Source organism: Crocuta crocuta, unplaced genomic scaffold (assembly GCF_008692635.1).
Source record: "Crocuta crocuta isolate KB4526 unplaced genomic scaffold, BGI_CrCroc_1.0 scaffold70, whole genome shotgun sequence".
NCBI lineage: Eukaryota > Metazoa > Chordata > Mammalia > Carnivora > Hyaenidae > Crocuta > Crocuta crocuta.
The window spans coordinates 6,638,692-6,660,155 of NW_027528417.1; the positions used below are offsets into that span (position 1 = coordinate 6,638,692).

Consider the following 21,464-nt stretch of genomic DNA (forward strand, 5'->3'; position numbering starts at 1 on the left):
CAAAACCTGGTCTATAAGATACATGTGAAAAAGAGTGTTCTAGACATTTTATTTATAATGGATTCTGTATTTTTTTCTTTAGATCTTCATCTGTCTTGTTTAATCTTTTTCTTTATAAATATAATTATTATCTAATATAGCATATATTGCATCAATTTATATGTATGTGTATATATACACATATTTTAAAAAATTTCATGCCGTTTTGAATCTCGTATGTAAAAGAGAGTCTGGTTTGTGTTAGTCTTTCCTCTGTTCGTGGGAGCCTCATCTGTTTCCTGTCCTTAGCCTAAGAGAGAGCTGGCTGTCAGGGTTCAGCCCCCATACTCTGAGCTGAGCAGTTAGTGTTCTATTTTCCATGTAGCTTCACACAAAAGATCTTCTACACCAAAGATCCTTCCACCCTGGGGTTTGGGGTTTTCCCACACTTCATCATGAGCCCACTGCCACCTTGGTGACTGCTCTACTCCACGTATGCCATTATTTAATACAACCCAGAACTGACTTATTTTTCCCCCTCTTTTTCTTTCTCACTCCATTGAATCAAACCTTTATTTGCTGAACACAATTAAGTCTATAGGATTACTCATCCAAACTACATTGCCTTCCTCTGAAAGCCACAGAGCAGAAAAAGACAAATCCAAGAAGTTCTGAGAACTGAAGAACTGTCTGTCTCCATCTTCCCTTGGTGAAGAGTGGAGGCCACAAGAGGTAAGTTCCCTGGGGCTTCAGGGGCCCCCAGTCCTTGGATCCCCAAATCTGGAGAGGCTTTCAGGAGTTTTAATGGAATGTCACCAACCCACGTTCTGACTGAATGCTTTGTAGGAGCCATGTGTCTGGACACTGGGTCCTCTTTAAGTTTGGTTAAAACTGTTTCATTGGCCCAAACTCCAAGCTCCTTCTGGGCTCTTGTGTAGTCTTCCCTGTTTTCGCTGAACCTCACTTATCACCTAGATCTGTAGAGATTTGGGGGGAGTATTATCTAGGTCAGCATGAATACTTCTATTTTGTTTTTAAGTTTTTTTTTTTTTTTTTTGAGAGAGAGCAAAAGCAGGGAGGGGTAGAAAGAGACAGAGAGAATCCCAAGCAGGCTCCACACTCAGCACAGAGTCCCCGACATGGGGTTCAAACTCGCGAACCGTAAAATCATGACCTGAGCTGAAATCAAGAGTTGGACACTTAACTGACCAAGCGCGAGCTACCAAGGTGCCCTGTGTGCATGCTGCTGCACTCCTGCACAGTCCTGCGTGCCAAGTACCACTCTAAAATATCTCTTTGAGAGATGCTGATAACGATTTCTTCTTCCTTCTTGGAATTCATTTCTCGAAATTTTGACCTCACATTCATCAAGATGGGTTTGAGAGATTCTGCCTTAAATATGATAACCCATCTAGTTTTAAAATGAAGTAGCAATTTAGTGTTTCTAGGCCAAATAATCTTGTGAAATTTCTTTTTGTTCTGGCTTTGAAAAGAATTAAAGTAGCATAGAAATTCAAGGCATCATGAAATTCAAATAAAATTACTACCACCCCAGGAGTGTTCTGAAAGATGCAGGAACAGGTGAACTCTTACCAGCGGAATGAGCAGGCTGATGAGGTCTGTCAGAGGTTTGCTCAGCAGCAGCAGGTCCTCTGCCGCCTGGGTGTCCCCTCCTGAGCCAGACTTCTGTGCCTTGAACAAGAGAAAGGAAGGGAGTTCTTGGAGATTAGTCAGTTTGGCCATAGAAGACAGATCTACTCAGTGTAGGAGAGGAAGGGTGCTGAGGAAGCAATCCCCATGGCCCCCTGAAGAGAAGTTATGCCTTGTTATCACATGACAGAGAGTACACTCAGGGCCACCACCACCAGCTCAGGCTGCAGAGACAGAACTAGATGGCTCACAGATAAAGCAAGACCAAGGCTGTCCTCGACATAATGATGTTGACGTTCATGTACGGTGGATGGGACTCTATCTTTCCAACCCTGCTGAGATGAGGTGCTTTTATGCAATATTTCAGGTGGGAAAACTTAAATTCAGAGAAGTTAAGTAATTTGTCAAAAGCCCCAAAGACAATGAGTGACAAAGCCTGACTCCAAATCATAGGTGCTCTTTTCTCGTGGGTATGTTTATACACATTATATGATGCATGCCATCATCATAGAGTTCTGCTACGCTTTCCTTCTCTGCATGTACACACGTGCTCAAATAACATCTAGAAGAGCTGTCCAATATACCAGTGCATGAAGAGGCCTCAGACACAGGTCTACACACTGCTTAGGAAGGACGGGCTTAAACTGCAATGAAAATAGGCAATGAGAACTGAGTGGCTCTAAGGTGTGTCTGTTCTGTTATAAAGGTGAATAATTTTACATTGAAAAAAGGCACTATTTATTGTGCTTGCACAATTCATTCATACACTTCCTGTTCTTAATTTCACTCAGAGGAAATAAAACTACCTGTAGGTAATGATCTCTGCCAGGGCCTTCAGAGCAGGCTGCAGACTGCCTGTCTCAGGTTATTAGCCTGGACTCCCAGACCCTTTTCATGAAGGCCCAGGTCCTTATAAACTTCAGGCCTATGGGCAGACATTTCATTTCATTCATTTTTAATATAATGTATTGTCAAATTGGCTAACATACAGTATGTAAAATATTCTCTAGGTTTTTGGGATAGATTCCCATGATTCATTGCTTACAAACAACACCCAGTGCTCATCCCAACAAGTGACTTCCTCAATGTCCATCACCCATTTCCCCCTGTCTCCCACCCTCCCCATCAACCCTTAATTTGTTCTCTGTATTTAAGAGTCTCTTATGGTTTGCCTTCCTCCCTCTCTGTTTGTAACTATTTTTTCCCCTTCATTTTCCCCTTCTCCCATGGTCTTCTGTTAAGTTTCTCAAGATCCACATATGAGTGAAAACATATGATATCCTTCTTTCTCTGACTGACTTATTTCACTGAGCATAATACCTTCTAGTTCCATCCATGTTGCTGCAAATGGAAGGATTTCATTCTTTCTCATTGTCAAGTAGTATTCCATGGTATAGATAAACCACATCTTCTTTATCCATTCATCAGTTGATGGACATTTAGGCTCTTTCCATAATTCGGCTGTTGCTGAAAGTGCTGCTATATACATTGGGGTACATGTGCCCCTATGCACCAGTACTCCTGTATCCTTTGGATAAATTCCTAGTAGTGCTATTGCTGGCTCATAGGGTAATTCTATTTTTAATTTTTTGAGGATTCTCAACACTGTTTTCCACAGCAGCTATACCAGTTTGCATTCCCATCAGCAGTATAAGAGGATTCCCATTTCTCCACATCCTTGCCAGCATATGTTGTTTCCTGAGTTTTTAATTTTAGCCACTCCGACTGTTGTGAGTTGGTATCTCAGTGTGGTTTTGGTTTGTATTTTCCTGATGATGAGTGATGTTGAGCATCTTTTCATGTGTCTGTTGGTCATCTGGATGTCTTCTTTGGAAAGTGTCTATTCCTGTCTTCTGCCCATTTCTTCACTGGATCATCTTTTGGGTGTGGAGTTTGGTAAGTTCTTTATAGATTTTGGATACCAACCCTTTATCCGATATGTCATATACAAATATCTTCTCCCATTCTGTAGGTTGCCTTTTAGTTTTGTTGGTTGCTTCCTTTGCATTGCAGAAGCTTTTTATCTTGATGAGGTACCAATAGTTCATTTTTGTTTCTAATTCTCTTGCCTTAGGAGTTGTGTCAAACAAGAAATTGCTGTGGCTGAGGTCAAAGAGATTGTTGCTTGCTTTCTCCTCTATCTCTTTCATCTGTTTTGAGTTTATTTTTGTGTATGGTGTAAGAAAGTAGTCTAGTTTCATTCTTCTGCATGTTGCTGTCCAGTTCTTCCAGCACCATTTGAAATCAACCATAGGCAAAAGTTTGGAAAACCTCCAAATGCATGGAGGTTAAAGAACATCCTACTAAGGAATGAATGGGCCAACCAGGCAATTAAAGAATAAATTAAAAAATATACGAAAATGAAGACACAACAGTTCAAACCCTCTGGGATGCAGCAAAGGCAGTCATAAGAGGAAAATATATTGCAATCCAGGCCTATCCCAAGATACAAGAAAAATCCCAAAAACAAAGTCTAACAGCATACCTAAAGGAACTAGAAGCTGAACAATAAAGACACCCCAAGGCCAGCAGAAGAGAAATAATAAAGATCAGAGCAGAAAGAAACAATATAGAATCCAAAAAAAAAAAAAAAAAAAAAAAAAAACCGNGAGAGGACCCAAATAGATAAAATCATGAATGAAAATGGCTTAATCACAACCAACCCCTCAGAAAGACAAGCAATTATCAGAGAATACTATGAAAAATTATATGCCAACAAACTAGACAACCTGGAAGAAATGGACAAATTCCTAAACACCCATAGAGCACCAAACCTCAAATGGGAAGAAATAGAAAATTTGAACAGACCCATAACTATGGGCAGAACCTGAGCTGCCTGCTTTCTCAGGCTCAGAGCGGCTCAACTGAAAAGGAGACACCTGCCTTTTAACAACTTGCACCTCTCTATAGTCAAGGGGAACCATGGTAATTGTAGCAAGGAGCTTTCCTCTCTTCTCCCCACCCCATACATCCTGCTTTCCCAACTGACTTTACCAGAAGGGTAGATTTTCCTTCCAGAAAACAAACCTCCAGCACCACCCTGGAGATGTGAACTCTTCTGATTCTTGGCTGTTGATCCCGTCTTCTGAAGCACAGTGTGGGATAGAGTAATGGCCTTTCCACATTAACATGTTACCCTTTAGAGCAAATGGATTCACTCTGGGGAAAGATAAGGCAGTCTTGCAGACTAGCACCTAGGCTGTGAGGGGGCACGAAGCCACTGCTTCCTTTCCAAACACACAGAAGCAAGCAGATGGGGCCGCAAGAACACATACACACTGTGGGACTCCTGCCATGGGAGCATCCAGTGGTCCTCTATAGCCTCTAAGATCTACTAGTTATTTGTTACTGTTACCAAGAAACATCTAGACTCTGCCCACCAGTATTCAGGTACCACCTCCCTGCAAAGCTGCCAAGGGTTCTGGAAAGGGAATGCTGCCTCTCTGCACAACAGAGAAGTTCACACCAGAACTGCAATGGAAACTCCTCTCCCTACAAAAATACGGGACTGCAACGGAAGATCTGTGCACAAAGGGACCCCAGCAGGGATGCAGGAGGAAAAAAAGAAAAACAAGAGCTGACCAACAATTTCCAGGCTGACCTCTCCTTTCGGTCTGTCTCCAGGTCCCTGACACCACACTCCCTAAAGGCAGCCTCTTGATGCGTGGGTCTGTGGCCAACTGTGTGCAATTTACACACAGCAAGAATGTTCTCTGCTATGACACTGCTATTAGCGTCTCCATTTAGGTCCTCTGCCTTTGCCTCTGGCCCATAACTCTCTTGCCCGTGTCACTGCTGTAAGGTACCTTACCCCACTCCCAGCCACCCAATCTTCTTGGCCCACTCAGTTATAGTCTAAGCAGGAAAAGATGGTCGACTGAACTGGGGCAGTAGCAGTAAGGGTTGAGAAAAGTGGTTGGACTTATTAGATATTTAAGGTAAAATCTACGTTATCTGGTGACAGATTAGATATGGAGTATGAAAAGGAGAGACACTTTACAAATGACTGCCAGCTTTCTCCTTTGCACAGCAGGATGGGGGTGGCAGGCCTTGCTGGGAGTGGAGTGTTTGGGGGAGGCAAATCCCAAGGTTAGCTTTGAACATGCTGAATTTGAGGTGAGGATGGTTATTTGGGTGATCATTTTGAGAAAGTTGCTGGATTTCTAAGGATGCATCTCCTGGGAGAGCTCTGGAGAGAAACATAAACTTAACAGTCCTAAACATATAAAACCTGGGAATGCCAGCTTATGAGCCATCTTTAATATTAAATAACAACACAGCATTACCCAAAATTAGATAAAGGAGTACAGCTTAAAAAAATAAAAATAAACAAAAGGCTGGGAAAAACACAATTCTTTCTTTTAAAATTTAATTTACTTATTTAATTTGTTACTTAACATACAGAGTAGTATTGGTTTCAGGAGTAGAATTTAATGATTCATCTCTGACGTATAATACCCAGTGCTCATCCCAACAAGTGCCCTCATTAATGCCCATCGTCCATGTAGCCCATCCCCCTACCCACCACACTTCTAGCAACCCTTCTCTATCTTTCAGAGTCTCTTATGGTTTGCCCCCCTCTGTGTTTATCTTATGTTTCTTTATATCTAGCACTGCCTCACGAGTCTAGTACACACCAGTAGGCACTCATCAGAGGTTTGTTAAATGAATACAGAAGCAAGGCATCCATAGAGAACAAGACACAAGTCCTCAGATAGTTGGTGTCTGATGTCCCAAGCAGTTAAGCACCAGTGGAGCACCATCTGCAATGGTGGGGTCCAGACAATTCAGCGCTCACTGTGTGCTCCAATTATCACCACGTTCATGCTCATAATGCGCAGATGACACAGTTTGGGTGCCCGCTCTGTAGGGTCTCATGGTTTGACCAAAAGGATAGCATGTTTAGAAACAACTGTGCTGAATGAAATAAGTCAGTCAGAGAAAGATAAATACCATATGATTTCACTCACTTTGGAATTTAAGAAACAAAACAGATGAACATAGAGGAAGGGAAGGAAAAATAAGTTAAAAACAGAGAGAGAGGCAAACCGTAAGAGACTCTTAAATACAGAGAACAAACTGAGGGTTTCTGGAGGGGGGGTGGGGGAGGGGATGGGCTACATGGGGGATGAGCATGAAGGAGGGCACTTGGGATGAGCACTGGGTGCTAGATATAAGTGATGAGTCACTAAATTCTAAACCATCATTACACTGTATGTTAACTAATTTGGACTTAAATAAAATTAAAAAAACAAAAAAAACAAACAACTGTGCTCAAGGCAGAGTGTAAAAACTGCCACAGAGGTAAATGCAGTTTGGGTGATGGGGGGGAGGTAAGAGGAGATGTATGCGACCTCATCACTTGATGGTGGGAATGGGGTCTACAGGGAGTGGTGTGTGTGGACAGCTGTGTTTCAGGTGTCGGGAACCAGGGGACAAAAGGCATGGCGGTGAAACACCGAGAGTGGCCTGTCCAGCATAGGTATTGGCAGCACGGAGGCCTGGCAGGACAGGCTGGAAGGCACCCTGGCGCTGGCTCATACAAGGCCTTGAATGACCCACCAAGGACTTAGAAAATTATATCACAGATAATGAGAGGTCACTGAAGTTTGCAAAGGAAGAAGAGACATGAGGAGGCTGATGGGCAAAGGCAGAAAAATCTCTCTTGGACTCAGCAACCAGGCGGGGGGTAGCTTCTGGGAAAGAACAATGAGGGGAACGCCACAGAGGAGTCAAACTGGATAATTTCAAGAGACACTAAAAACAGGGGTGCCCCGATGGCTCAGTCAGTTAAGGGTTCGACTTCGGTTAAGTGTCTGACTTTGGCTCAGGTCATGATCTCGCGGTCCATTAGTTGGAGCCTTGCATCAAGCCCTGTGCTGACAGCTCAGAGCCTGGAGCCTGCTTCAGATTCTGTGTCTCCCTCTCTCTCTGCCCCTCCTCCACTCGTGTTTTATCTCTCTCTCTCAAAAAATAAACATTAAAAAATTTTAATAATAATAACAATAGTAAAAGATATCCTAAAAACAGATACAGCCACCACCAAGAATAGCCTTTGAGTGTGTGTGAGTATCACTTCACAAATGATAGTCAAGGCCCAGACTGGGGAGTCAGGTGACCTGGATGTTAATACTGAACTGGGCTCCCCTCCTCCACAGGTTGGGCTCTCCTCTCCCTCATTCACGCTGTGGCATCCTGCACTTCCAGCAGCCGCACCCTCACAAACGTAATGGGATGACGATTTCCCTACGAAACTGCAAGCTCCTTGACCGTTACCACCCTTCCTCTCTGGATCCCTGCTGAAATCACAGTGGCCTGGCCCTGTTCCAGGCTAATCAGTTCAAAAAACAAACCATAAATTAATATTTCATGAGACTGTTAGGCGTCAGTTCAGTCAGGAAACATGGCGCAAGTACCCTCCCGTGCGCCAGGACATAGATAGGAGCGAGTCACAGGCCAGAGGAATGAAAGACGTGCACCTTGCATCTTCTTGCTGTTAATTGGGCCAGGTATATACAAGGCACCTCATATTTACATATATTTTATTCTCTCATTTAAGTCTTGTGACAACCCTGCAGAGCAGTTTTACCTTTTAAAAAAATTTTTCACATTTATTTACTTTTGAGAGACAGAGAGAGAGTGCAAACAGGGGAGGGGCAGAGAGAAAAGGAGACACAGAATCAGAAGCAGCTCCAAGCTCTGAGCTGTCAGCACAGAGCCCGACGCGGGGGTTGAACTCATAAACCGTAAGATCATGACCTGAGCCAAAGTTAGAAGCTCAACCAACTGAGCCACCCAGGCGCCCCCAGTTTTACCATTTCTACTCTGCAGACGAGGAAACAGTACCAAGCAGGTGAAGACATTTGCCTAGAGTCATCCAGGTGGAAAGCGGTGTGGCTGGGACTTGTATCCAAGGCATTTCAGCCTGTGAGGCCCCTACCACAACCAGCCAATCTGGAGCATGTGTTTGTTTCTGCTTCCACATCTCCCCCCACAACCCTCAGGAGGTGAAACTAGGAGCGATTTTGACTCGCAAGGCATGGGACACCAGCCTTCCCAGGGTCCCTGCCTCCCTGGTATCTATTCTTTCATCAATCATATTGCTCTCCTCCCTGAGAAGAAAAGCTAAGCACTTATCATTTTAAAGGCTGGCAACCCTCAATTCTTCTACTTTACAGTAGTTCCTGTTAGAAGTAGATCAGATTTTGAATGCAAAAAGCATCTCCAGTGGGGATCGTGTTTATAAATGGAAGAGGTGACTTAGGGTTTGGAAAGTACTTATAGCCTGTGTTCTAGAAGAATGTGCCTTTGATACACATGCCATTTCTTTGCCCAGCCCTTTCCCCAAATTCAGGCTCAAAGACTCTGCCTCTGTCAGATTGATACCAGGTATTATGAAGATCAAAGTCAGTGGTCAAGGCCGAAAGCAATATGTGGCAGGTATTACAGGGGGGGATTTAGAAAGACGTTAGCAGTAAAATATACGGCGGTGGCGAAGAAATGAAAAAGTAGACACAGTGATCCACTGGTACAACAGAATATAAAAAAAAAATTAGAAAATATTTTGTATGAAGGAGTTTTCCCTTAAAAACCGTTGAATATCTATCTAATCATTTGTAATAAAAGGATTTCTATTGTTCTGGAATTTTTAAACTTCTGATCCTTTTTATCTACAATCTACAAAACATAATCTTTTACGGATTGATGTCATCAATGCAAGAGTACCTATTGACTGCACCTTGAAGAATTACCTAAAAGCACTATAAAAACTGAAATAAGAAGCAACAGTCTCTGAAAAAATTCTAGAAAAGAGAGGAATAGCTAAGAGAAATCCATAACTCAGGATTTCATAAGTACTTCACAGTGCTACCCCCTTGTAATTATTACAGATGAGCAAATAAAACCAACTGGGTAGTTCAAAGGCTATTTCCATCTACTGGTTCTCCAAGATTGGGTTAAACACTAGCTATCATGTTTATTGAGGAGATCTTGGAATTATTTATTAAACCACACTAGATAAGCTAAACACTTGACCAGCTCAAATGGGGATGAAAGATAGCATTTATCAGAATGATGAATCACAGAGACGAAACCTGGGTCTGAGGAATTATTCTTGGCTCTGCTACTCTGACTCCTGGCAAGATATCAAAACAGCTTGGTCTCAACTTGGGCTTCTGCCTCCACCCAAGCCAGGATGCTACCACTTGATGTACATCTTTTGTAATTTTACCAGGATTTAAAATATAGTCATGGATTCATATTGGCTGTGTGCTTTCACATAATCTATCAGCAGACTCAGTTGGCTAGAGAAATAGGCCTAGGCGGGCACTTAACATCCAACACAGAAAGTACTCAATAAACCCACATCCCCTGTCTTCCTTACAGCATGATGCTAGGTAATCCAGGTTATAGTTTGGAGTGAATTGACTTTTTCCTAGCACTGAACACATTCTAGTCCTCAAAGTCCTAGTTATTGGTCATAAGAAAAAGCGAGAGAGTTTATGTGTTGTACATGTATGTATATGTGTGTATCTGTCTGTATACAAACACATGTGTTGTACGTGTGTGTGTGTGTGTACGCACGCGCGCACATGTACACACCTAAAATCACAATCTATTGACCTTAACAAGCTATTTTATCCTGTTGAGGGTGGGCTGGAGTGCCATCCCTAGACAGGAAAGATGGCACACTGGTTGGCTGGCCCCAGGGTGCCTGTAAGGCAAACAATCTCCTCCATTGGGAGACTTCCCCAACTAGCACTTGGGAAGTCTTTCCTTTCGCCTCTCCTGCTTTCCTCTCAGATTTTGTGATTACATCATCTGTCCTTGACCTTGGTCACCAAAAGATGGCTTATCTGGCAGTCTTTCTCTATAGAATCATGTGTTCTTTTTCAAACATGAAGACACATTAGAGGAAGCTTAGGAAGGAGAGAACGAAAGAGAAGGGTGATGTGGTGTGGTGGTGTTCAGGACACAGGAGGAGGGGTCCCGTACCTGCAGAGCCAGACGCACGACACTGGACGTATAGGTCAGCATGCTGTGCAGGATGTCGAGCAGGGAGAAGAGCAGGGCGATGGCCATCTCGTTATGGTTCTTATTGTCCACATCCAAGCATAGAGTGGCGGTTTCAGTGAACAAGTCACAGACATGACGGACCAGTCCTGAGGGTAAAAAGAACGGTAAAACATGCCTCATAAATTACAAAATAGGGGCGCCTGGGTCGTTCAGTCGGTCCGGCATCTGACTCTTGATTTCAGCTCAGGACATGATCCCAGGGTCACAGGATCAAGCCCCAAGTCAGGCTCCATGCTCAGTGTGGAGTCTCCTTAAGATTCTCTCTCTCACTCCCTCTCCCCACTCTCTCTCTCAAATGAAATAAATCAATAACAAAATAATGTGTCACACAAACCCAACAGAACAGGCATATGTAGTCTATGTTGTACAAACTCTAAGCAGGCCTTCAATGGTACTCATACCAGATACCCCTGGGAAAGTTATTAAAAATGCAGGTTTCCAGGCCTTACTCTCAGAGTCTGCTCAGGAGCCTGGGAAAGGGCCTATGAATATGTCTTAAATAAGCTCCCCAAGTGATCTGATGCAAAGGTTCCCAAATTACACTTTGAGACACACTATCCTACACGAACAGGCTTCACAAGTACAAAGGGCTGCCTGACAATGGAAGAAAATGTGTTGCATACGAACGTCCTGTTCCCAGGTTCTCAGAAAGTACAGTTCTTCACGATGGAGATCAGGGACTACAGGTGGACTCAGGGGACCTAAGGATCTACAAGTAATTGGGTCATTCCAAGAGGATAAACCATGAAAATATTTTTTCATATGTATTCCAAAAAATATTGAAATATGAGATCAACTATGATCTCAATAAATTTGAAATTTAGAAATTTCTAGGTTCTATTGTTGTGTCTCTGCGGACCTCATATTAAATTAATAGTGCGGTGGTCTTCAACTTTTAGTTTGATGTAGTCTGTCACAAAAAATACATTTTCACACGTAGAGGCCACTACTGTTTACACTTGTTGGCATTTTTATTGATACTATTATATAGCATTACGCTTTGAATTCAAAAAAATGATTCAGATGTAAATGCGGTAAGAATACAACATGCAGTGTTATAAACCTAAAATGGTGAACAGGACCTCTAGCAACAGGAGATCATCTGAATGTTCTAGGAGAAGTGAATCTTCAAAAATACATATTTTGCACAGTGGCTGGTGGAGGGAAGCATGGTAAGGAGCTGTACCATTATCTGGATTTCACTGGTTCTGCAATCCATTTGTCCCTAGTTCTCAGATGATCAATTGGATGGAAACTCTGCCAAGCACCGCCATCTAAGCTTTACTATCTTTCCCAAACAATCCCATTGCCATTTCTAGTAAAGCAATTTAGGTCTCCTAGACAAGTGCAGAGTAATTCTTGGACTTCAAAAGTAATTAATTTTGCCACTAAAGGCAGAGAGAGACCAAAATTACAAAGGTCTCATTCAAAGTTGTGCTCCTTGTGGCCAAGACCGGTACAAGTCACAAAGCTAAAGATAAATACACTTGCAGAGAAGGTAGAATGAATTATTGGCCAAGTTTCTTTATCAGTGGCAAGGTTTGACTGCACGTATCCCCAATGACACACAGTATAGTGAAGCAATCATTATGACCTGTACACGGCACCAGCAGCAGCACTCATACGCATGCCATGAATCAGCATTCGGCCTTTAGAGGCTGCAGACAGGGCAGAAGGGCTTTAAAACATAGTATGTGGTGAATGCACACTGCAAGATGTTTTCCTTTGGGGGTTTACTATTACTTTGTGACACATCACATAGATGGTCAAAGGTGTAGATGGGTGAGCACTGGTCAAGTCTAACTCTGTGAACAGCAGAGAAGGACGTGGCTGCTCAGAAGGTGGAGGCGGACGCCTGGAGACCCATCTCCATGCTGCCTGATTCAGACTAAACAGCTGGTGAGCAATAGGGAGCCATCTTCCTGATCCTCATCCAGTCTTCAAGGAAAGAATGCAAAGAACGAATGCAATCGTATCCCTGCTGGGATGGAAAGTCTTCCCAGACTGCTCTATGAAAAAGCAGGCAACGAATGCCGAGCTCTGACTTTACACACTCAAGTTGCCAGCTGTCAGGGAAGGTGCTCACAGGAGATTAGAGATGAAGCAGGACACAAAATATTTCTCCACGGCAGTAATAATGGCGGCAAACTCATTAGTATGATGCCAAGCGGTCTATTCTCAGGCATCTATTCAGTGCTCTTCATTTCTGGAACGTTCACTTCAGGGTCAAAGTACACATTTTTCTCTTAAACTTTTTATTATGAAAACAAAGTCATAAGACAGTTCTTCAGTGATTATCAACATTTTTGCTCATCTTGTTTAATGTATCCTCATCTTTTTTTAGGAATTTAAAGTAAATACCAGGCATCATCTGATGTCTCTTGTAAACACTTCTGTATAGTCTAACAGATAAAGGTTCTTTTCTTTAACACTATTACCACTTAATGAAATGAAACCTACTTAATATAGGCACTACACAGCCTACGTTCAAAACTCAACTGTCTCAAAACTGTCTTTTTTAGGATTAGTTTGTTGAAATCAGGATATAAACCAGGTCCATTTGGTTGCAGACGTTAAGTCTCCTTTAATGTCTAACAGTCCTTCCTCTGCCTGCAATTTTCATGCCTTTATTTTTGGAAAAGTTAGAACACTTTTCTTGTAGATTTTCTTGTGGTGGTGTTCCCCTACCCTTGTATTTCCTATAAAATGATAATTATAGTGACTGGAGATTCAATTTAATTCAGGTTCAATTATTTTGGCAATAATACTTGGGGCTGGGTCTGCATGTCGTATTGCATCACATCTGGAAGGATATACCATCTGGCTATTCCACACTTAGCAATGTTAAACTTGATCAAGTTCGGGGGTTGTTAGCCTAACCCAATCATTATAAAGTTCCCCATCAACTGTTACCTACTAATGACTGCTATCTAGTCCCATCATTTCATTAGATACGGCAATACGGTAAGTTTCAAATTCTATCATTCCGTTTGTATTTTTTCCAGCTCATTTTGTTCCATAAAGAATCTTCATTTATCAACTTTTTGGTTATAATAAAGTATGATTTATAAAGGAAAGGCAACATAGATATTTGATAAATGTTTCTTTGTCATTTACCAGTTTTCAGACTGATGATTTTGGAGTATTGGCAATCACCACGCGTGAATAATGGGAGTAGGTGGGGGGGAGTAGGAAACTACCAAAAGCTACTAATGAATTCACTTTGCAGCATCATTGTGAATTCAACAGATTTTTAAAGAATATTCCCAAAAGCTACTAATGAATTCACTTTGCAGCATCATTGTGAATTCAACAGATTTTTAAAGAATACACATTATGGGGGCGCCTGGGTGGCTCAGTTGGTTAAGCGTCCGACTTCGGCTCAGGTCATGATCTCATGGCTTGTGAGTTCGAGCCCCGTGTCGGGCTCTGTGCTGACAGCTAGCTCAGAGCCTGGAGCCTGCTTCGGATTCTGTATCTCCCTCTCTCTCAGACCTTCCCCTGCTCACGCTGTCTCTTTCTCTCTCTCTCTTTCTCAGAAAGGAATAAAACATTAAAAAATTTTTTTAAAAAAAATAAAGAATACGCGTTATGGATTTCAACTGATTCAATCGTTTTTTAAAAATGTTCAACTTGTTTCCATTTTTGGCTACTGATAGCCCCTTGAAAGTGTCCTAGCTTCTGTTGTAATATGCCCCAAGTTCATCTGAAGAATTCCCGCCTCAAAAATACTAAATACAATAAATTTAAAAAAATAAAAGGCTTTATGAAGGGCTTAAAAAAATAAGAAATCCCTGCCTCAGACTGAACATTAGCTACTTCTCCAAGGAGCCCTAGCTTCCTTTAAGAAAAAACTGTATTTAGAAACAATGGTCTGGGCACCAGGGATACTCACTGTGACTGAGTCACTGATTAAGTAGATGGAGATAAAAAGAATACACCTATTAGAGAAAAATAATGACTTCATGCAAATATTTTCAGAGTCCAGAAATAGACCCACATGTATATGGTCACATACATTTCAACAAGTAAATTCTTTCCAGAAAATTATTTTCAACCAAAAGGGATAGAAAAATCGAGTTTCCATACTGAGAAAGGAATCTTTGACCACCACATCAGACGGTAGGCAAAATTAATTTCACATGAATCATGGATCTGCACATAGAAGCTAAAACTGTGAAGGTTCTAGAATAAAATGTAAGAGAAGATCATTGTTAACTAGGAGGCAGGAAAGATTTCTAAGGTCTCAAAAAGTATGGATCATTTAAAAATGAGCAAATTAAACTTCATCACAAGATTAAATAATTACAGCACAGATAACCTAATAAAGAACTTGTACCCAGAATACATGAACAGTCCCTACAACTCAATAATAAAAAGACAATTTTAAAGATGGGCATAAGGCTTAAACAGTCAGTTCACAAAAGATATGTGTCAATAAGCATATGAAATATGTTCAACATCATTAGACATGAGACAAATGCAAATTAAAATTACAATGAGATACCACCTCCACATACAAACAGGAATAATTATAATGAAAAAAGCTGACAATAGCAAATGTTGGTAAGGATGTGGAGTGACCAGTACTCATATACACTGCTAGTGGAAAACAGTCGCAATTTTTATTTATTTATTTTGTAATTTTTTTAAACATTTACTTATTTTCGAAAGACAGAGATAGAACATGAGTGGAGGAGGGGCAGAGAGAGAGAGAGGAAAACACAGAATCGGAAGCAGGCTTCATGCTCCGAGCTGTCAGCACAGAGCCTGATGTGGGGCTTGAACTCACGAACCGTGAAATCATGACCTGAGCTGAAGTTGGGCGCTTAACCAACTGAGCCACCCAGATGTCCCACACTTACTTATTTTCGAAAGACAGAGATAGAGCATGAGTGGAGGAGGGGCAGAGGGAGAGGGAGAGATGGAATCCGAAGCAGGCTCCAGGCCCTGAGCTGTCAGCCCAAGGCCTGACACAGGACTCAAAACCACGAAAAGTGAGATTATGACTTGAGCTGAAGTCAGAAGCTTAAGCGACTGAGCCAATGAGGTGCCCCTAGTGGCAGTTTTTTATCAATTTAAACATACAGTTAGTCTAATTTATCCAAGTAAAATGAAAACATGTACCCACACAAAGGCTCAGTAGACCTTTATTTAAGATAGCCCCAAGCTAGAGATAGCCCAGGTGTCCATCACTAGGAGAATGGATGAACAGATTATGATATATTCATACGATGGAAAACTAGTCAGCAATAAAAAATAAATGAGCTATAGAATCCTACAACGATATGGATGAAGCTCAAAAAGGGTGCTGACAGAACCAAGAAACAGGTGTATAAACTCAGTGGTATGAATACACTTACTTAAGTTTCAGAAAAAAAAAATGTCTATGTTCACTGAGATCAGAACGGTAGTTGCTTAGCATAGGGAAGGGACAGGATGGAACCTTCTAGGGTGATGGGAAGCTTCCACACTCTGAAGGTGCAGTCTGTGCTGGGATGACAGCCAGCATCTACGGAGCACTTGCTCTGTGTCTGGCCATAGGCCTTTACTTGGCTTTTTAGACTTAATACCTCACCTGAATTCTGGAACAGCTCTGTGAGGCAGATGCTGAGATCTCCATTTTATACATGCAAAACCAAAAGCTCAAGTAACAAGTACTCAAGTAATGAGTTCGAGGTCACAGAGTTAAGTACAAGTCGCAGAAGTGATTTGAACCCATGTGTAACTCCCAAGTCCATGTACTTTTATCCATATTATGGAGCCCCTTGCACCCACCAGTGGGGAGCTGAGACCAGAAGGCCAATGAGTAGCCTGTTGTGGTCATACAATTATCAAGTGGAGGAGGGGAGCAAGGAGGAAGGCAGACACATCACTAACGAAGTGTGATTTTTAACTTGGTCGCCATGTGGGGCCATAAGGGGTTAATAAGGAATAGGAGAACTATATCATAACTGGAAGAAATGGGGAGTGAGTTTTCTAGAAGTGCTAAGTAGCTTTAAGACATGGTGAGTTTGAGATGACATCCAAAAGCCAAAGCCCAAAGGCAGTTGGAGATTAAAACCTAGAAAGCAGGTGGCAGTCAAGACTGGAAAAAATGAAAGTCAAAGATAAGCAGGGAGAGTGGAAAAGTCCCCAGACAACAGTCAAGGCAGACAAGCAAGCCAAGGAGCACTGAGTAAATCCCAGACAGGGAAGGGGTTATAGAGGAAAGGAAAGAAAAGTCATGGTAATATAATCATGCTATAGATAAAAAGGAATGACTAGAATTTAAAAAGGTAAAGGTAGCAAGGGTGTTTAATTGCCACAATTCAAAACCTGAGACAAGTTCACTGACTGGGTCATTTCCAAGCCCTTGACACCAGTCATTGGTAATTCTGTGGCCTGAAGTCAAACTTCAAGTTGACAATCTTTCTTGGTGGACTTTCCCCATAAACGCATAGGTTCTGACATATTTGCTCCTACACTGTTGTCTAGAATTTCTCCCTAGAGAGAGTTAGGAAACACCATTTTCTTTAAGTTTTATTTATTTTGAAAGAGAGAGAGACACAGTGTGAGTCGGGGGGGGGGGGAGAGACAGAGAGAGAGAGAGAGAGACAGAGAGACAGAGAGAGAGAATCCCAAGCAGGCTCCACACAGCATGGAGCCCGATATGGGGCTCTAATGTGAGATCATGACCTGAGCCCAAGTCTGAAGCTCAAGTGATAGAGTCACTTAGGCGCTCCAGGAACTACTGCTTCTTAGAAGGAAGGGCTTCAACCTGCATTTGCATAAGGCTGACAACACCAGCTGCCTATGTCCAAAAGGGAGCAAAGCAAGAGACTGCTCTTTGTCCCTTCCCTAAGCGGGAGGTGTAAGCACCAGGGATCAAGGATTAGACAGCTAATACTGGCAAAGCTCTGTGAATGAGCTAAAATATGATGCATTTTACTAAAGTGGAGGAATAAATCTAAGGAGGCAGCAACAGGAAGGAAAGGGAGTTAACATTCCCCTAATTCTGTTCTTTTATTCTTCTCCACAGACAAGTGCTCATCAAGAGAAAGATACTCTACCTCCGAAGAGACAGAGTGAAGTTCATGGAGATTGCCAGGGCTGTGTTCTCCAGAGTGAAAAATTTCCAAGTGATTTAACTGTCAGCGGACATGCGTGTCTGGCTCTTTCCACTCTCTTCTTCCACTAAGAAGGCCTCCACTCCTTGGAAGGGCCTGGCCATTCCTTTGTTGGTTTTTTGTTTGTTTGCTTCTTTCCCTTCTCTCCTTTCTTATCCAGACCCAGTCTGAGGCTTAGTAGCTTAGGTTGTGGCTTAGGTCAGCTCTGCTAAAGACCCCCGGCAAATGCATAGCCCCTTGCTGTGTCTCCTGCCTCTCTCCATCAGTGCTAGTTTGTAATGCATCTGTGTGAAGGGAAAAGGGAGAACCTCCTTCATGAGTGTTAAGCTACAAAACTGATGTTTCAACACTGAGGCAAATACCCAGGGAAAGCCATAGGAAACTTTTGTTTCCAGTCTGGCAGGTGGACCTAATGTAGGAAGCAAGGCTAAATGAAGCCCTCTAAGTAGATATGCATGAGAAGGTTTCTGGCCTTTCTTGCCCATCAGCTTCCTCAGTGATGCTGTACTGAGGCATCTGGCATGGTGCTCTAGCATTTCCCAGTCCTCTGCTCCAACACCATCCTAAGAACTTCTTAATCCTCCATTCTAACACCTCCAAAAGAAATCAAAACTCATTAAACCACAGAACCCAAGCATTATTTTGCATCAATTACAACCAACTCATTAAAAAAAAAAAAACAACCTAAGAGTTATTTTGTATTAATTATAAGCAAATCTCTAAGGGAGTCATCCCCATAAGTTATTTTCAAGTGTTTAATGTTCTGGGAATATTAATGTGCACGAGCTATTCCCAGCTCTGGTCACTGTGTCCTGATTATATTATTCTTTTTCAAAATCTGTTGGAGTTGAGAGATAATATGAGAGAATTACTTTGAAATTTCAAACTCTTGAAAGCAACCTATATTTCTATCATTTATGATTTGAATACAACTAAATTCAAATGTAACCTCCCCAAATTGAGGCTTCCTTGTGGATAATTTTACATTTGCATCATGCAAACATGTGGCCATTTCCCCTAGAGTACATTAAAGTCAACCTGAGCTGACAATCAGGAAGAGGAGTATAAAGGCATCTGTGAAATTTGATGTGGGAAAATCGTTCTTTCCCGAACTGATCAGTGCTGGGCCGCCAAATGCAGAATCATAACAGATCAGCTGAGTTAAAAGTCTTCCTTGAAACAGAAAAACATCGAGGTTGAAAGTGGCGATGCCCATCTCGGACACGCCAGCAGGGTGAATGGTGGCATCTGCGAACTGCAGGGGCCTGAGCCACAGGGTCAAAGCACACGACGCCTGATCCGGCTGAAGGTCAAGGAGCAGCCACGCACACGCAGACATGACCCCAAATGAAAATATGTCCCATCTCTCAGGCCAGAAACTTAGGAACTACCTTAGTGCAGGTTTTTGCCTGTCATTCCAGCCCCTTCCTAAGAGATCCTGGGTGTCTACACCGTGCCCTGGACTGCACCCTCCCCATGCATTTGTGCCCCCAAGCACGCCCCCTGCCTTGGAGCGTTGGGTTCTACTCTACATCGCAAGCCTCCACCCTTACACCCTGCTCAGACACCGGGGCCCATGGGAGTCTGGCTTTCCCCAGTTAGGAGAGGGACACTGGGCAAGTTTCACCTGGGGCGTATGACTGGACAACGGACAGCTCTGTATTCTCCTGAAATACAGTAACCCATCAAACATGTATACTGGAAGTACTTCATGGCCAGAGGCTGGGGCCTTCTCAAATATGACAGAGGCTAATGTTTTCATTAAAAAATTTCCCTCCAAGGGGCACCTGTGTGGCTCAGTCGGTTGAGCATCTGACTTCAACCCAGAGCATGATCTCACGGTTCAGGGGTTCAAGCCCCGTATCCGGCTTGCTGCTGTCAGTGGGGGAACTGGCTTCGAATTCTCTGTCCCCTTTTCTCTTTCTGTCCCTCTCCCACTTATGCTGTCACTCTCAAAAATAAATAAACCTTAAAAGAAATTTTCCCTCAAAACCTGAAGGGACTTTGTATATGAGAGGATCTTAAAAACAAGCTGGCTGCAGCTCCCCCGGCCCCACAGTGGTCCCTGGACCCCCATGATTAGCACAGAATTGGTCTAGCACTTAGCTCCACAGAGGAGAACACTAATGAAGATTTCAAGTATATGATTTATTCTGGTCCCCTGTCCCAGGAGACTGCAATGCCTTTTCCTGTTTTAAGCAGAGACGTTGCATTTTAGCAACTTGTAAGACTACTTCTGTGTCCCCTGCCTCACCCCCTCCCCACATACTTGAGAGATAAAAATTTTAGATAGAATAAGCTCCATTATGTACTCATTGAAAAGAGAAGTTTAAAACTTGACGGATGTATGCACTGAAGATACACTCCATTTGATTACTCAGATAGCTAAAGTAGTTTAGAACTGATTTACACAAACGTATCTGGGGCCATTTTTGAAAGGGAGAGCACAAAAAGTAGAAATGGATGCTAATTTCACATCCCAAATTTAAGATATAACATTATTTATGACTAACTCAAAAAGTAAATTTTACTAACTCAAAGGTGCATAAACTTTCTAGTTTCTACCAGGAAATGAAGGAGGAGCAAATGACTGATCAGATACGTGCAATACCCAGGAAAAGTGCTAGAAAGGAGTGGTGAGGAACAGGGAAGGACACCTTCTCAGGAGGAAGTGTGCCCGCCTCTCAGCAGTAACACAGCCCAGGGTCTGCCCTGAAAGCGTGAACGCTTTATCTAATTGATTCTGACTTCAACGCGGCCCTTGCTGGCTGAAGTATGAAGTGGCTTTTATGGGCTGGGCCCTGTGCTAGAAGGACACATTCTCTTGAGTTTCACACACCAGGTCTTCTGTCCTTCCCTGTGATTTATCTCTGAGATGGCAGGTACACATTCAGGAGGAAACAGGCATCATTCATTCAATCCCTGGTTCATTTGCAATATGCTGATCATTTGTAACATAAATTTTATAGTGCTTGACAATAAAGGAACTAGGGGAAAAAAAAAACCCACAAGAAGTGATCCCTTTCCTTCAGGGCCTATAAGAAAGATACCCATGTGTGAAACAGATCACAGAATAAAATGTCACCGTGGTGCTATTAGGCAGAGAGAGAGTAATGATCCCATTCACACTCGTCATTTTTTTCTTATACTCTGTAAAAATTCAATTAATGAAACGTATGTATTTGTACGTAAAAAGTACAACACAGACAATACAAAGTTCCCTGACATCCCATTTCCTCAAAACTCACCATAGGGAGCGTATGAAACACAGATAAACACACATACAAACATGCATGGGATACAGTCTATACCTTGCTATTTTTCACTGAGGACTGTATCAGAGACTTATGTATCTTACCACCTTAGACAGATACAGTGCTAACTTGTTCTTTTAAGTAACTGCACAGTCTCCCTTTTTAAAAGCAAATCCCAGGAGTGCCTGGGTGGCTCAGTCGGTTGAGCATCCAACTTTGGCTCAGGTCATGATCTCGCGGTTCGTGAGTTCAAGCCCTGCGTCAGGCTCTGTGCTGACAGCTCCCTGTCTCCCCTCTCCAGCCACAGCCAACTGCCTCCTTCCCCTGGAGCTGCAGAAAAGGGGCAGCAAAGGCAATACACCCTCTCTAAGGAACACATTTCAACATCTGAAATGGG

The 21,464-nt window shown here is 42.5% G+C and overlaps 1 protein-coding gene across 1 annotated transcript in view; it reads right to left on the minus strand.

The window, feature by feature from the left end:
- The window catches only part of ULK4 (unc-51 like kinase 4), a 540,134-nt gene that overhangs the window by 164,669 nt on the left and 354,001 nt on the right, over positions 1–21,464 (minus strand). The window contains exons 32-33 of the mRNA XM_077754339.1: positions 10,624–10,790; positions 1,573–1,671 (exon numbers count right to left, since the gene is read on the minus strand). Coding sequence (XP_077610465.1) covers positions 1,573–1,671; positions 10,624–10,790 — 266 coding nt within the window. The remainder of the gene's footprint in view (positions 1–1,572; positions 1,672–10,623; positions 10,791–21,464) is intronic.